General features: G+C 35.7%; 1 protein-coding gene across 1 annotated transcript in view; it reads right to left on the bottom strand.

Moving 5' to 3' along the window:
- The window catches only part of Ance-3 (angiotensin-converting enzyme Ance-3), a 198,458-nt gene extending 187,678 nt beyond the window's left edge, over positions 1 to 10,780 (bottom strand). The window contains exon 1 of the mRNA XM_073083853.1: positions 10,020 to 10,780. Within this exon, the coding sequence (XP_072939954.1) occupies positions 10,020 to 10,676 (657 nt within the window). The 5' untranslated portion in view covers positions 10,677 to 10,780. The remainder of the gene's footprint in view (positions 1 to 10,019) is intronic.
- Positions 10,781 to 17,506: the final 6,726 nt, after the last annotated feature.

Consider the following 17,506-nt stretch of genomic DNA (forward strand, 5'->3'; position numbering starts at 1 on the left):
GTACACTAGTTGTTTGCCTACATCAAAGATTAGTAAAGATTACTCACTCCTAACAAGAAAATGTACCCAGTTTTGAGAATTGAAATAGTTGCGTAAAAAAGTTTTGCCACCTCTCCGTGCTAAAATGTCCCTAAAATATTTGAAATAATTATTTATTTATTACGTAAATTACGCAGTATTAGTTATTTATTCGTAAATTTTCTCTAAAAATGTTTTAATTTGTGAAGAAATCAAAAAAAGAACTTACTAATAAGCCGTTTGTGGCTTCATTCAATTTCAAGGCGGTGAAGTATCTTTACTAATCTATGGCCTACATATTAATATTGAGATGTGTGGTCTTTTTGACCGTATTTGCTTTTTGCGCCGTGATTATGTTTTTATGACCAAATAAATTATGCAAAAACTATATATAACAAATACAGGACAAGCTGTTTTTTACAATTGGTCGCATTATCCATTGTATATGGAAGAGATAAACAGAAAAAATGCATGCTAAAAGTTTATTTGATATCTCATCTGTGTTCGTCATAGGACACATCTAATTAGCCACAGTTTAAAGACTGATGGACATGGAATGATGGATAAATGTTACACCCTCAAGTAATATATATTTCCAAACTTCAAATTTAGCAGTATTACACTGTAAGCCAAAAATATTTCTGGTGTCTTCGTAGTTATTTTTTTTTATAAAGAAATGGAAGAATCAAATACACGTACATTCCGCCTGATAGTAAATCAACTCCAAATATAATTTGACTTTTATCTGAGATCAGCCCCATATGCCTTGTGGTTAAGATTTCACTTGGAAAACATCATAAAAACAACTACTTTGGCACACCCTTACAACTAGAACATAGTATCGCTTAACACCGCTGTAAGGTCATAGTACCATAGCGCCATCGCTCGTTGTACTGCCACCAAAGCTTCCACCACCAATTCCAGGTAAATTAAAGACACTTGACAGCTCCAAGCTATTATTTAACATACGTAACTCAATGCCACGCAGTGCTGATCAGTTCACACGGCGACCATTGTGGCGAGGACGTTCTCACACGACAACGTTGCGCAATTATACCGTGACGTGGCAACGGTGGCTACAATGTGATACGTGACGATACAGGTAAAGTACCTCTTATTGCTGATGAAGGAGAAAAGAATCAAAAAGCTCTCGGTGCCATAGGAGCGACATTAGGCTATGCTAAAGGTAGCCGTCCTTAGCGCTGCGAATTGTACATGTTATTTCGTCATAACATGTGTTCACGATAGTATGCAGCCACACCTACCGTCGTCCTTTTCAAAGTCACTGGTTGACCGGTTCAAGCACCCAATCTTACCATTCGCAGCCCCAAAAGGCAATTTAATTGCCTTTCTCGACAGGCAGAAGATAGATTAGCTCTATGCTGATTCCGAGACTACAGGGGCAAGAGGCAAAGTACGAGTACATAAGAATTGCAACTATGAAGAATACTCCTCATGGGTACAGACAATATTGCGGAATTATACTGGGGAAGAACGGTGGCAAAGAAACGGATACTAGTGTATATTATGCCCAATGCACGATGAGATCGCTGGAAACATGTAGGTAAGAGGAATTGAAGTCATCGGACCTCCGCAGTCAAACCACAGAGACAACCATGTCCATAAACTTTTCTATGATTTATAATTGTAATTTTTAAGATAACAGATAATAAATCCTATCGACCTTTGATAACTCTATAAAATGTTGCATCGTAATTCCAATCAATACCGATCAATATTGAGACAGTATTGTTAACGGCCAAGTAGGTACTAAATAAAGGTATGAAGATCAATTTTAACCTACACCTTTTAATGAGGCCTAAATAGGTTGCACTACTAACATTGAACCGTGTCAAAAAAACCATAACAATGTACTTGATAAATTCTGATAACTTTGCGGAAGAGGTGTTCTACAAAATGTAAAGTCATGTTCACACAGAATATTCCATTCATAATTGCGAACGAGTTCAAGTTTACACACAGTAGGTACAACCAAACACAAAATTGTCAATTTACAAGTTCATTTCATTGAGATTCACAACTCTCTTTATGTAACTGATTTACATGAAAATGCTAAGTGGTAAGAATGCCTCTATTGAATTTGAACATAGTGTTTTGGCTTTAAGGTTGTATAGGAATGGGGTCAAAGGGGCGATACGATTTGGCTAAGGTCAGGTTCGGCGTGCGTCATCACTTAGCAAAAGCTAAGTGAATGTGGGCTGCGTTGTGTACAGTCAGAAAAAAGTGCTTTACTTTTAACAGAACCATACAAGATAAATAATATTGGTTTTAAACGTTGCTTATGAGCTAGAATAGTAATAGAATTTTTGTATACTTTGAGGTTTAGTAATCAGTTGTTTGGGAATAAGTAAGTACACAGATCTATAAAGTTAAGCAACGTCAGGCACGGTCACAAATTGGATGGGTATCACCTAGTGATTTTAGCACGCTTCTGTTTCTGAAAGCATTTATAGGTTCCAGTTTGTATTATTCGACAGAAGTTGTTAAACCTATCGGAATCCTTATGCGTGATATGTAAACCAAATCGTTTACTAATAGTGAAATCTTCTACCACTTAGTTGGAAGAAACCGTGCTATGTGGGAACAAAAGGGTTGCAGCCCAAATCCCAGAGCGTCAATTTTCCGGAAAATTAGTAAACAAACAAAAAACAATACTAACAAAACAAACAGCAACATAACAAAACAGAGTAAATCACAATCTACATGACCATGAGATACGGATCACACAAGGTGAAGTGCAAGTGTAGCAACCAGTGTACCAGTTATCGTCTTTTGTACTAACTTTTTGTACGGTACAAAAACGATCGATTACAGTTTAGACATGACTTAACAAGTATTTTGGCCATTCTGTAAAATATCAACACAGATAACATAAAATTCAGAAGGTAGTATAACCCTTTGGTGTCCGGACAACACCGCCTTTTCCATTCTGCAGGTTTGAAGGACGTGGTTAGGAAGATCTTTAATGAGAATTCAGCAGAAGTAAGAAGGCGTAGCGATGATGTTCTCCAAGTCTAACAACAAAGGGTTCTACAATCTTCGTATTAGGTACTTATTCCTTTAATCTGTTTAAAAAAAAGCTTTCTACACTCACAGCCCCACACTAGGATTGTAGATGCTATAGACACACAGAGACAAATACACTAACACCCAGACCCAGAAACAGAAACCTAGATTTATCATTTAATTTTTTATCTGGCGACGGGTCGAACCCGGGACTCTCTGCGTGTTAGACCGGTATGGTGACCACTCAGCCACGCGGGTCATCAAACTCTGTGCTCTACATCCTAACTTACTTAATAAAATACTTATTCCTAGATATAAATCTCTTAAGAAGCCTATCTGGGGATTTTTTCTTGATCTAACCCAATACTGATTGCGACTGCAAAAAGCGAATACTCATTCAATTCAAGCAGACTAATTCTCCTAAAAACTTCGTCCTTCTTACGTGACTATTGTAGTTTTTGAAATGACGGCACGTTGTGCATTTACTGTATAAAATACAGCTGATTGAATTCATTTTTTCATGGAATTCTCTTTCCGAAATAAAGTGACGTGATCTGAGGCTGATAAGCGATAAAAAAGATTTAAAAAAAAACTTAACGTGAAAATATTACAGACGGAATTCCGCACGTTATTCCATTCAATATGCTCTACACGCATTTCCATTTTTTACATTCGCAAATTTATTTAAAGATACTTTAGGTAAATACGCCTAAATAGTTCTAGAGTATCATTTGTCTCTGAAAACCATTGAAGACCAAAGTTAGTCTTAACACAAACTTTAACACTGTTAAGGGGAATAGAACTACGAAGAAAAGTGAGCTAATACATGAACGACAATTCATGTCGTCGCTGGCATTGACGACAGGCGGCGACAGTCAGCGACAGTCTATGACAGTCGATGACAGTCGACGACAGTCGCTGTCGGTCGGTAATATGAACTGTCGTTCAAGTATTAGCTCCCTTAGGGCACATTATACCATAATGAAATTGTAGTCCACACCTATTTCTCGCATAGCAGAAGATATGCCATTATTAAATGGTGTAGTGAAGCCAAATGTCATAAGGCGTTCCATTGTCGTTTGAAATAATAACAAACCATATATTATTCAATTTTTAAGTACAAATCTATGATGTGGATTGGGCTCTTCCCAACCATAACCTAGAACCATAAAAAGAATGTAAAATAGGTACCACCTTAAAATTACTTTTAGTTCTATCACTATTAGCAAAACAACTGACTAATAAAAGAAGGTTTGCAATATAATGTCTAACTTGACCTGGATTCGTGGCCTGGTTTCATTTATTTAACCTCATGGAAAGAAAGCCCTAAGTTTTATTTTATGTTGCATTGTATTGTTATACATAATTCGGAATACCTAAGATTTCGCGTGAGGATAAATATAATCCAATATTATTAGACTTAATGTGTGGATTATTGTGGATATTGGATATATTTCACATATTTTTTTATGATTTATATTTGCCTTATCCGTCCATATTGTCCCTCCGTCAGCATTTGTTATTAAGCTTTCTGGTTAATTCAGTTTTTAACCGACTTCGAAAAAGGAGGAGGTTACTCAATTCGACCGTATATATATATATTTTTTTTTTTTTTTATGTTTGTTCGGCGATTTTTTCGCGATGCCGCGACCGATCGACATGATTCATACACCATTGTATGCGGCTAGTTTCACAGGGGGTCCCATTTCGAGGAAATTTGAAAATTTCCGCCAGTTTTCCCGGAAAATTGGAAAAACCCGATTTCATATAAACTTGTATAAGTCGAGTATTTCTTAACCAATTTTAATTTTCTTTTTTTCATATGAAAGGGTGTTTCATTGCGGTACATTCCTACCTTAACATTAGTATGCTCTGATGATTAGAATTTAGGTTATGGGGTGGAACTCATCATCACTACCCCTGCTTTTTACATATTTTATGACAACTTACCTTCTGCCCACTCAATTCTCATGAAACTTAAAATGAACATTGAGTATCTGGGTTAACTTGATATGATGGAAAATTTTACCTTCAACTCTTCAACCCTTGTAATGCAGAAGTGCCTCCTGCCTCAACCATACAAGTTAGGCATTTGGAACTTATGGATATTTAAAAAAATCGATAAGTTGAGATATATGATGGAAAATTTGACCTTCTACTCTTCAACTCTGATAATGCAGAGGTGCCTCCTGCCTCAACCATACAAGTTAGCCATTTGATGCTTATGAATATTCAATAAGGTTGATAGGTAGAGATATATGATGGAAAATTTGACCTTCTACTCTTCAACTCTGATAATGCAGAAGTGCCTCCTGCCTCAATCATACATGTTAGGCATTTGGAGCTTACGAATATATGATGAGGTCTTTGAGTAGAGACATATGATGGAAGATATGACCTTCAATTCTTCAATCCTGATAATGCAGATGTGCCTCCCATGTAAAGTATATAGAATATACATTTGTTGTAATGAAGTTGCTAGACAGAGACATATGATGAAAAATTTGACCTTCAACTCCTATTTCTTTTCTTAACTATTGAATTAAGGTAAATTGGACCGGTTCACTCGCAGAGTTTTACCACCTAGTTTGATTTATTTACTTATCTGTTCCTACCTAACCTAGCCAATAATTAGTATCTCATAAAGCCTCGCCTATAGTGTTTCGTATTGAATTGGTTAGGTTAGGTTGGAACATATAAGACAATATAAAACTAAGCGAGATAGGCGCGGCAGCGCCCTGCGAGCGGGTGGGTCCAATCCGTATGAATTCAGGCCTTACCTTTATTCATGATCACCTTTATACAATTTTACATAATATTAATACAAACGTTAGCATATCATCACAAAAAAGGGTGAAAAAAAAAAATTTAACAAAAAATAAAACCGACTTCTATGTCACTACAAAGTAAAAAATAATTGAAATAAATGTTGGTTTAGTACATATTTCTGAAGTCGGCGCTCATATTGGACACGCTGTTTACGCTGTTATCAAACGAAATATATTGAGCGCCGACTTCAGAAATATGTACTAAACCAACATTTATTTCAATTATTTTTTACTTTGTAGTGACATAGAAGTCGGTTTTATTTTTTTGTTAAATTTTTTTTTTTAGCATCCTTATTGAAATAGAAACTATGTACTCGTAATTACATCTACTCGTAACATACAATAATAAAGTCTCCCCTTAACATACCCACAGTTACGAGTATGTATCAATTAACTCCCTACTATCTTAATAAAACAGTTGATCTGTAAGCCTCATATCTTTAAGATTCTTTGTGTCATACAAAAACAGATATACAAACAAACATTTCGAAATCGAAATGTTTTGATGTCAATTTTTACAAGGATGAAACCCGGAACGAATACATATAAGCATGCAGTCTACGATGCCACGCGAGACGTCACACATTAATGGGTTATCAGTAGACAAACAATAAACATCCTTGGGTTAATCGGTCTTATTGTCTAATGGCTCCAGGCCTTATAGGTCATAAGTTATAACCCAGCTAAATATTCTATGGATGACAATAGTCGAGGTCGACGTCACTTCCGATGTCAAACATACAATATTGGGCCGCCATTTTGTTGATCGCCATATTGGTCAGCCATTTTGTGTGCCCTTGTGAACTATGAGTACTATGGAATATATTGTTGTTTTAATTGTAATTTCGCAACAGGAAAACTACAATTCATATCATTGAAAGGCATGCAGTGCCCTACATGCATGCCCTATGTGGTTCGACCCCGGCGGCACCACCGCCTCACTTATTACTGCCTAATAACAGCAGTGTTGAGAGCTGCTGTATTCTAATATGAATGATGTTTTCCGACATACTTTTCAGAGGCATTTCAGTTAGGCCTCAAGGGTAACTTCGCATCTGTGGCAAACCTTAAGTAGGAATCTAATCCTATCTGGGGCTGATTACAGATGTCCATGGGCGGCAGTAGCCACTTACTAAAGGCGGATTGCATGCTCGTCTGCTACTCCTATATTATAAAAAAAACATTAGTAGACATTGCAATCTGGACATATAAAATGGGTCTTAACTGACACATGACCAAGGACCACAAAAACTATTTAGCAGGAACTAAATAACTTCGTGACCCTATGTGTGCCGAAAATTTTAAAATAATAATCTGCATACGTCACGTTTCCAATATTTATTAGATCGTGGGAAACAACAATAAGATCGTCGTAGTTATGAATAAGCACTTGTTTTTATTCAAATGACCTCAACATTGGTACATTATATCCATTATCTATCCGGTCTATTACAATGTCCACGTGAACGAAACTACATGACAATTAAGCTACATGTATAACATAACGCCATTTGTCAATGTTTGTTTGTGCTTAATGATCATTAATTACGAGTATATAATAGATTTTTTTATTTGTGCCAAACATTGATAAACTCAAACAAACGTTGCCGTTTTTAGGGTTCGGTACCCAAAGGGTAAAAACGGAACCCTATTACTAAGACTTCGCTGTCTGTCCGTCTGTCCGTCTGTCCATCTGTCACAAGGCTATATCTCCGGAACCGTAGCAAGTAGATAGACACATGAAATTTTTACAGAGGATGCCTAACGTTGGCCGCTATAACAACAAATACAAAATAAATTTTTATATGTAACCTAATGATAAGGCAGACGGGCTACCTGATGGAAAGCAGTCACCGGCGCCTATGGACATTTGCAACACCAGAGTAGTCTTACTACCTAAATATCGAAATATAACAATGTCTTATATGAAGAAATTACCAAATGACGATCTTTAATAGGTATAAAATTGTATTTACATATTATTTGTTACCGAGACATTTAACGGCATATATTTGTTACCGATACATTTAACGGCATACAATATTTTTCGCATGAATCCAGCGGTTTACGAAACTAATGCGGTATCATAATCCACCGAAAAAAGTGAGTATTGTACAAGAAAAATAAGTATTATGGTATTGCCACAAATTAATCATATAAGAAAGTTTCCGGGTATATTGTGGGAATGAACAACAATGCGCGATCTCTACTGACACGAGTACAAGTTTCTATGGGATTCGAAACGCGGATTCTCTCTTTTATGTTTAGTTGTGTGTCTGCAGAAAACCTATATTAAAGAAGCTAAATGGGACTACCAAGGTACTGTAGTGCATCAGGGATGTTTGCAGAAGCTCATGTAAACTGTTTTTACACCATAATGAGAAAAAGATGCAGCTCTTTGATGTACCGTGTCCGGGATAGCTCCAACAGCATCCTGAAGATGATAAGAAATAGAGTAGACTGTAGGTTTATTTCTCATTGCAGTTTTCTACATTTAAAATTGTTATGTAATTGTAATTTAAAAATAAGTCAAGTCTTTGTTACTTTAAATAAATAATTAAATTATAATTATTATTATAACTTATGGGAATTTATTCTCAAATGATAGTGTCATTGGCCTATTTTAACGTCAGCGTTTATACACCTATGGTCGCCAACCTATTACTGTCCAAGTGGTGAGCACGATTCTTCTCTCAAAATGAGAAGTATAAGGCCATAGTCTCTCGCGTTGACCACTTTTTTAAAGACCTTTAGGATTCCTCGCCGTCATAAAAAATAAAAATTAATTTCTAATACGCACATTTTTGAAAAATCAGAGGTTCGTGCTCGGGATTTGAAACTCGGACCTCTCGATCGGGAGGCGAAATTTCAATTACTAAACTACCACTACCTGTACAATCACATCCTTCTCACTAAAATATTATTAATAGATTTCTTCCGCCATTGCTTACGAGTTAAAATTTTCAAACATACTTCCTTTAACATCGCGTGAACAGATATGCGTGTCTTACGCTCATATAAACCACATAAAACTTAATTCGACACAATATTTATAATGGAGTCTCATAAAACTTTAATTTCCAAAATGAAGTGTTCGTCACAAAAACCACAATAACGCATACAAAAGAACAAAAACGCCATTTTCTCAAGCCACCATGTTTATTTTCCGTAGTTAAGCATTCATACCTACATTGTTTATTTGATAACCATCTGAGTACTACCAGTTATTACAATAATGATTACAGTTGACGTGTCATAATAAATTGAGCTTTTCATATATCGGGATAATTAAGGAAACCGCCTTAATGTGAATTATTTATGTTTCAGTCTGAGATCAAAAAATCAGAAAATGTTTATAGAATCAAAAGTCGGCATGATTTGCATTCTTTTATTAGTATAATATAGGACTAGCATTCGAGAATGCAGTCCACGTTATATTAAGTGGCTACTGCCTCCCATGGACATCTGTGATCAACTTCAGATAAGATTCCTACCTGAAGTCGGCCACAGATGCGCTGTTATTTCTGAGGACTAAGCTGGAATACCTCGGAATAGTAAGTCTTCTTTACCACAAATTTTGAAACAGAATACTTTTTCGTGTAGATTTCAATAGATTTAAATTTGTATTGCAACTACGAAATTAACGGAAATCAATCTAACGATTGTACATATCGAAGCTACAGCGCGGCTTACAAACTTACTAATCTTAGAAAGATATTTTGTATGTAGAACATAATATAATTTTTGTACATATTTAATATCCTTGTAATTTAGTTATGCCAGGTTTCGTCATCTCTTTAAGTTACTAATACAAGATGCATGTTAAAAATATGATACAAAATATGATGCAAAAATTTTAAGTAAGTAGCTCAGGAAAACTGTTTATGACAAATTTAATACCGTTGCTACGACTTTATATTATCATCTCATCGCTGGGCATATATTTCCTCGTTGAACAACAACATGTTGTTGGGCTAAATAATTTGTCTTTCAGTTTCACCTATTCATTATTGGGTCGAATATTACCATATCGGAAAATTTTAAGCCTACAGTCACGGATTATCAACAATGAACGCTACCAATAAAGCAAAAAGCGTTACATTTATCTGACTTCCTGGGAAACAATGGAAACGCATTGATACTCACGGCGGCATGCTGCGTTGCATCATTGACGTCCGTTTCGAAATTCCACTGGGCTGCGACGTTGTTGGTGCACTCTTTCGACGCCTGCTCGTCGGCCCTGATGAGGAACTCCCGGACTTGTTGCAGATTCACTTGCCTAAACCTATCGTCGATGTGGTTGTTTAAATCCCCGTTTATCCCCTGCGCTCCGGCGAAGCTGGGGTCAGTTCTGACGAAATTAGGATCGTTCCTCCTGAAGTTGGGGTCATTGTTTATATCGATCCTGTCGTCCCGATTTCTATCGTCGTATGGCCGTAACGTCGAACTGGGGGACCGTCCGTTCCCGTAATCCAAACTTGGGTAGCCATTGTTACTTATGTCTGGACTCAGCCGGTTGCTGAAGGGTGTGGTTGACACAGGATACAGTCCAGGTGTACTGGACAATTGGTTCGGCCTGGCAGTACTGAATTGGAAGTTACGGTTGTTGATATCAAACTGATTCCCCGGGGAATTGATTGATGATGGGGTACTGGAGGAAAATCCAAAGTTGCTGTAAGGGTTACGTTGAGTGGAGATTTGGGGTAGGGGTGGCAAATCCAGCTGGGGTTCCGCTGAACACAGGAAGGGGAGGAGTAGCGTTAGCCAGAGCTTAACGAGTCTTCTCTCTTGAACACAGGCCATGGTTGACCGGTTTATCACGTTGTCAATGGCAACCAGTGGTGCGTGGTGCTCGGTTGCGCTCGCGATACCAACTGTCTGAACAGAGGTTCGACCCGTGTGAATCGGCTTCGTTGTCTCAAAGTTTGAGGCTAGAACTAAGGGCCTTGTAGATGTGATGAAGGATTTTAGCACAAGTACGATGTACAGTGAGTGCGTGAATTCTGAAGTACCGAAGTACGCTTCATTAGTTTTACACCGTAAATAAATGGTATTAAAACTTGCGGATCGATTACTAAAGCGTCAACTTAATTAAAACTAAATTATTGCAGCAACACAATAAAATTAAACAAGACTTTAGGTGCAATGATTCGAATATATATATATATATATTAAATGTATTTCAATATATAAGTACTTATGCAGGACTATAATATGACTAGTAATGAATCCTTAGGTTTCCAAAATCCTAGTAAATAGTCGCGATAGAATAGAATAATCTATAACTACAGAGTTTTTCGGGAGTCTAAGAAAAGCATTAAGCAATGAAATTATTACTTAGCTTTAAATGTTAAGCTGGTCCCGTCCCAATCACTAAAATTCGAGAAATTATACGTAACTCATTATAAGTATTTTATTAAATAACATTCAAATTTTTAAATCTACACAAAACAATTAAAAGCCAAAAGAATGATATAACAAATAGAATTAAACATAAATTATGCGTATCTCGGTGTGATGAATCAGAGATTAGTATCAAGAATCCTTGCAAGTAATTACCGTGAAGTAATGAAGGGTTGCAACGAATTAACTAGTAACGGATAAGTCTGTTTGAAATGCTATATACTTACAAGAAGTATCTTAATATTATATTAAAGAAATAAAAGCATCGTGTGAATAGATTTGTAGTATTGTCAATAAGAGAGAAAAATAAAACTAACTAAATAGTTATTTCTTATAACAACAGTGTTGACCGGTACCAAAAATATTCGTACTTCGAGATTATTTCAACTGAGCCCTATTCAGGCTCGCTATAAGTGAAGTTATAAAGGCTGTAGAGCCAAAAGACACAAAACACTTAGGTATAAACCAAAATAACGCACGTATTCTGTTTAAGGATTAAAGGAATCGTGAGGCAGAAATAGTAAATTTGCGTAGTTTACTACCCGAGCTAGGACTACTGATACTTCAAATTTTCCTAAGCAATAACCAATTTATTGCAGTAGCTCTTGACTAACACTAATACGAAAGTTTATTTAACTCTACAATTCAAAAACGTCAGAGCATTAGGACAACACAATTAATAAACAAAAAATAAATAGAATAAATTGTTTTTGTAATAATTTCAATTTAACTTCAATACAATAACTATGACCTTATATTATCTAAGTCAAAAAGTTACAGCAAAGATTTCCTCGGTTACGATATGCGGGTTAAGGATATTCGTTTAGGAAAGCACTTAAGTGTTACGTAACATCCACTTCGAATGGTCAAACTTACACCATTTGACAATTAGTTAGTATGGAGTATTTGGAAATGGAAAATACGCTCAAAATGTTATGTATTTTTGACGCTGTTGTCACGAAATTGGGAGTGGCGCTTTAGAGACTCTTTTTTTAATGTAACATTGGCTACTGCCGCCACATGGACACCTGTAATCAAGCCTAGATAAGATTACATAACTACCTGAGGTCGTCCACAGATGCGCCGTTACCCTGAGACCTAAGTTGGAGTGACTCGGAAAAGTATGTCTCCCTTATGACACCCTTCAAACGACAAAACAGCAGCGCTTAACATTGTAAACAAAAATAGGGTGTTCTTCTTATACCTATAAATTACCTAAAGAATTAGGTTATTACATCATCAATAAAATAATTAAGCAATAACAAGCTTTATTTGTGAAATTTATAAGCTGCCTTCAGCCTCTATAATTTAAATAACAAGTCTACACAAGCAAAAACACTTTTTAAAATTAAATCCAAACACTTTTATATCTAATCCACCGCTAAAATTAGTAAATACGTATATATTTTACGTACATATACTTTACACAATAGTGCAGCACCATAAAACTAAATCGCGTAGACCCTCCAGTTCATAATAGATACGTGTTATGCTCTATTTCACGCCGTTATCACCGCTTTCTGTCCGTTGTCGCGTTCTTTGCTCCTTCTCTTAGTCTTCGAATTTTGAAAATTGTTTATTTAGAAAAGTAAGCGTGATGTCTATAGTTTCGAACCATTAATACAAGATTTTACTAAAATAATTAATATCATTAACCATAAGGTTCTGTTTGGTATAGAGAAGATATAAACATTCACAAACAGACTTTTTAGTAGAATTCTTTGATGACTGAACTTTAATGATATGTTTGTCAATTGTACTTCATTTATGATTATGATATGCTTATAAAAAATTAATTGACATCAAACTGTGGTAGTTATACACTATTCCCATGATCCTATAGGGCTTGCAAGTTACGCAATTGGACTAAATAACAATTACATAATATCTTCGGAAGTCATTATAAAAAGCAAAACATTAAATGTAGAGCGCCAAGAATCCTAACTATTCGATATTTCTCAATCAGGTTCACGTACCGCACCAAGTCATCAGATAAGTAGGTGTGAGGAAGATGGAGAAGCAAAAACGCAGTAGGCGATTGTTTACAGAGCCATGCATCATGCGAGTGCACGTTAAATAAGTGGAAAATCCTATACTTATATAGAGTGGTTAAACCGCACTAAATTATAGTAATACCTTCGCTAAATGTTTTTGTCGTCATACTGTGTATATACCTCTGCTGCGAAGAAGTGTAAAATTTAATTCAATTAATTTTTATTTTGGCTAAAGTACGCCCCACTACGGATTGATAGACATAAATCACTTTTGCGAACATTGTTTTATGTTTCTATGTTTATCTATAAGTGCTGGCCACTGTTCCAAAGTGAGAGAGATTTAGACAATAGTCTGCGTGGTAGACTATTGTCCAAATGCGAATTGGTAGCATTCACAAAAGTTTGACAAGTTTTCCTTATAAAGACTTTTCAGGTGTGTAGGTTTCCTCATGATATTTTTCGTTATCCACAAAACAAGTTATAATTAATTTCTAATACCCACATAACTTTGAAAAATCAGAAATACTTGCCTGATATTTCACCCCCGGCACCCAATTGAGAAGCCACGGCTAACAGTCTACCTAACAACTCTTTACAATTCCACGCACCGTCTTGACAAGCGATACGCAATTTTCCTATTGTGCCAGTTCTGCCGTGGGAACTAGTGATGTACGGATAACACCATACTTTACGTTATATTATGTGATGTGCACTGCTGCATACATATTACATGCTTTAAACACCATAGGTTAAATATAATTCAACGAGCAACTCAATTACACAATTTAACCTTCAAGTTAAATAACTTGACACTTAAGACTTATAAGGCGGTTTTGATGTAATTTTCACGGTTATTGCAACCTCCTAACTATTTGATCTGTATCTTAACATTATTTTATGTGTTATATATTATATATATATATAGGCTATAGGTTGGCGCTTACCTCGGGCAAAGAATTAGCTTTGCTATTCAGCGAGGTAATGTCGCCAGCGTTTTGGGGACTCTTCCAAGTGACAGCAATTTAGATGAAGCTTATTATATTTAACTATTTTATTAAAAGTATTTTTAAAGCCTGTTTCATATATTATTATGTGTTTTAACAGACTTTTGTATTGACGTGTAAACTTAGGACAGTTAAAACTAATAATATAAAATATCCTATTATACTCAATGGCTTATAGAAGCTTCGATTTTGGAAAACCGATCGTATATACAACAACAACAATGAAATAAACTACTGTGTTCTGTTTGAAAAGCTGTGGTAAGGGAAAGACATACGAAGCCATCCAAGTTAGTCCGCAGGGATAGCAAAGCATCTGTGACAGAACTTGAATTCAACTCTAATGCTATCTGGGGTTGATTATAGAAGTCTATGAGCGTAGTTGCTTCTTGCCTTCAAGTATACTACACACTCGTTTACTAAATCGGGTTGGCCTATGTTTAGTAATAGACGTCCAACTATTTACTTAGGTATAGGGGTCTTTATAATCTTTATATATATGAGCTGTTTCTACATCTTCATAGCCTGCAGTCATTATGTCACCTATCTGCCTGTTTGCTTTTTAACAACAACAACATTATGATTGATCTGCACTGACATTACAATAAAATGGCAGTTCCATTATGCGCACGAGTGCGCGCGCAGTGGTCGTGTAATGGACAAGGTTAGTTCGACTATCTGATGATTTTAGATAAATAGGTATAACTTAACGCTCGTTATTAATAATCAATCTATACAATGTTTTGCCTACCAGAGGTAATTAAACTTATTAATTACTAATAAACAAAAGTTGGAAATTTCGATCTTTGGTACTAACGTAGTAAGATAGAAGGTCTGAAGGTGGTAGAACCCTTTGTGGTTCGACTCCGGCGGCACCACCGCCACACCTATTTCTACCTAATAACAGTGGTGCTAGGCGCTGCTGTGTTCCGGTTTGAAGGGTGTGGCAAAGGAGACAGACTTTTCCGAGGCGTTCCAGCTTAGTCCTCAGGGGTAGCCGCGCATCTGTGGCCGGCCTCAGGTAGAAATATCTAATCCTATCTGGGGTTGATTACAGATGTCCATGGGCGGCAGTAACCACTTACCATCAGGTGGACTGCATGCTCGTCTGCTACTCTTACATTATAAAAAAGTAAAAAAGGAATAATTTATGCCTTAACTGTAAAGCGCATTTTGCGCTACATTATAATCTAACATAAATAAGTATATAGACAAATATGTAGTACATTATATTAAGACTGTATTTTTTTTTGTATGTACTAGACGCGAGTAAATCAAAGTTAGAAGAGGACTTAAGGATACATTATCAAGCTTCGACGCAGGTTGGCGGAGTGGAGCGAGTACTCCATAGCACATGATTTAAAACTGAAAATATATCCTCCGAACCTCAGACAGGGTTTAACGAGGTCCATGCAAAAATAAATACTTTGAGATCCTATCATAACTAATGCATCAATACATCACTCTACCTCATTTCGATTCACTGCCCATGTGATGAACCTTATCAAATAAGTGTATAATCTAATAAACTTCGCTGGCCGGTCTATGCTCGTAGGCTGTATCTTATTCGCTGCAGAAGAACCCATTAGTGGGACGGTAAAGGTTTTTGAAACGAGCATAGCGACAAAACCAATTTTTATGAAATATTTTATATCATTATTTTCGTGGGATACAAATAACAAAGACATTATATAAACGGAACTTGCTCAAATTACTCATTATTACTGGACTTCAAAAATTATAAGCTGATTTTACGTTTACAAAGTATGAAAAAGTAGTATTGTTTGTTAATTTATGATAATGAGCAACAAAAAGCTGTGGTTTCAAATCAATGTAATGATTTTCCAATTTTATAAGGTTTTTGAAACACGTACCTACAATCGGACATATAGATATATCATAATATAATTATTGTTTTTTGATGTAACCTTGCACATTTCAAAAGTCATAAGCTTGTTTAATTATGAAGTAAAACATCAAATTATAAAGTATAAAACCTAAGAATAACAAAGAACCTTACCAATAAGCAATCACTCAAAACTATTTGCTCAAAGAGGATATAACGTGTACCTATATTCCCTTTTGAACATAACGTAGGGTAGACAAACTTTTTTAAAACTTATTTCGAAAAGTCTATGGTATCTTAGATACGAAAATAATTAATAATTAGTTAATATTTTAATTTTGTTACATTTAACTTTCTTAAGTTATTTTCTCTTTGTTATTTAGTCAGAATTAGAAATATTTTTATACATTTAATGCTTCTATTTTCTACGTTTCCATCTCACATTTCGCAAGTCACAATAACGTGACGTATGTGCGTATGGTTCACAAATCCACAATGGTCTTTATCTATTTCCCAAGCATGACATTAAATTTTATTTGTAGTAGGTGAGGGTCGAATCAAAATGTGCGGATTTCCCTCCATTCAATGGTTTCTAGAACTACGGTGATGTGGTCCATTGTGACAATGTAGGGCTTAGCGTGACCTATCGGAAAATGGAGTTACCTGTCGATTGCGTTGAGGACATAATACCTAGGTACTACTAACACAATACTACTAAAGGTGGTGGAACCCTTTATTGATCGACTTAAGAGGCACAACCGACACACCGATTTCTATCGAATAACAGCAGTGTTATGTTATGTTATGTTCGGTCTTGAAGGGTGTTCGGAGGAATAAAGGAGACAATTAGAAGTGTTCCAACTTAGTCCCCAAGTCTACGTATCTGTGGCCGATCTCAGATAATAATCTTATCTTGTTGATTGATAACACATGTCCATGAGCGGTAGTAGCCACTTACCGTCAGATTATGTTCCAGATACATTATACTTCACTTATATACTTTACTTTTTATTCCGGTAAAATGTTATTCTACAATCGTAACAATATTTTCCTATGTAATCGTGCAAGTGTTGATTTGACTTCCTTATTGAATTGTAATTAAAACGAAGTGATTTCAATCGAAGTTCACGTTTGTAATAAAACAAAGCAGTTATTTCGAAATTATTGCCAAAATCAATTACAATTTTTCATGCTAACGACATCCTTACTTTAATTACTTTTATTAATTTTAGTTGACGTAAGTAATAGGGAACTGATTATATAAAAGAAATTTTATTACTTACTTGAATATTACTTAAATCGTGGTCAAATCAACTTGCCTTTACTTATATTTATTTCATGTATCAGAATTAAAACCAAGTACTTATATATATACGATGTTATGTAACT

The sequence above is a fragment of the Epargyreus clarus genome, unplaced genomic scaffold (genome assembly GCF_041222505.1).
Source record: "Epargyreus clarus isolate Ecla_fem2 unplaced genomic scaffold, WU_Ecla_fem_2.2 ptg000019l, whole genome shotgun sequence".
In the NCBI taxonomy this organism is placed as follows: Eukaryota; Metazoa; Arthropoda; class Insecta; order Lepidoptera; family Hesperiidae; genus Epargyreus; species Epargyreus clarus.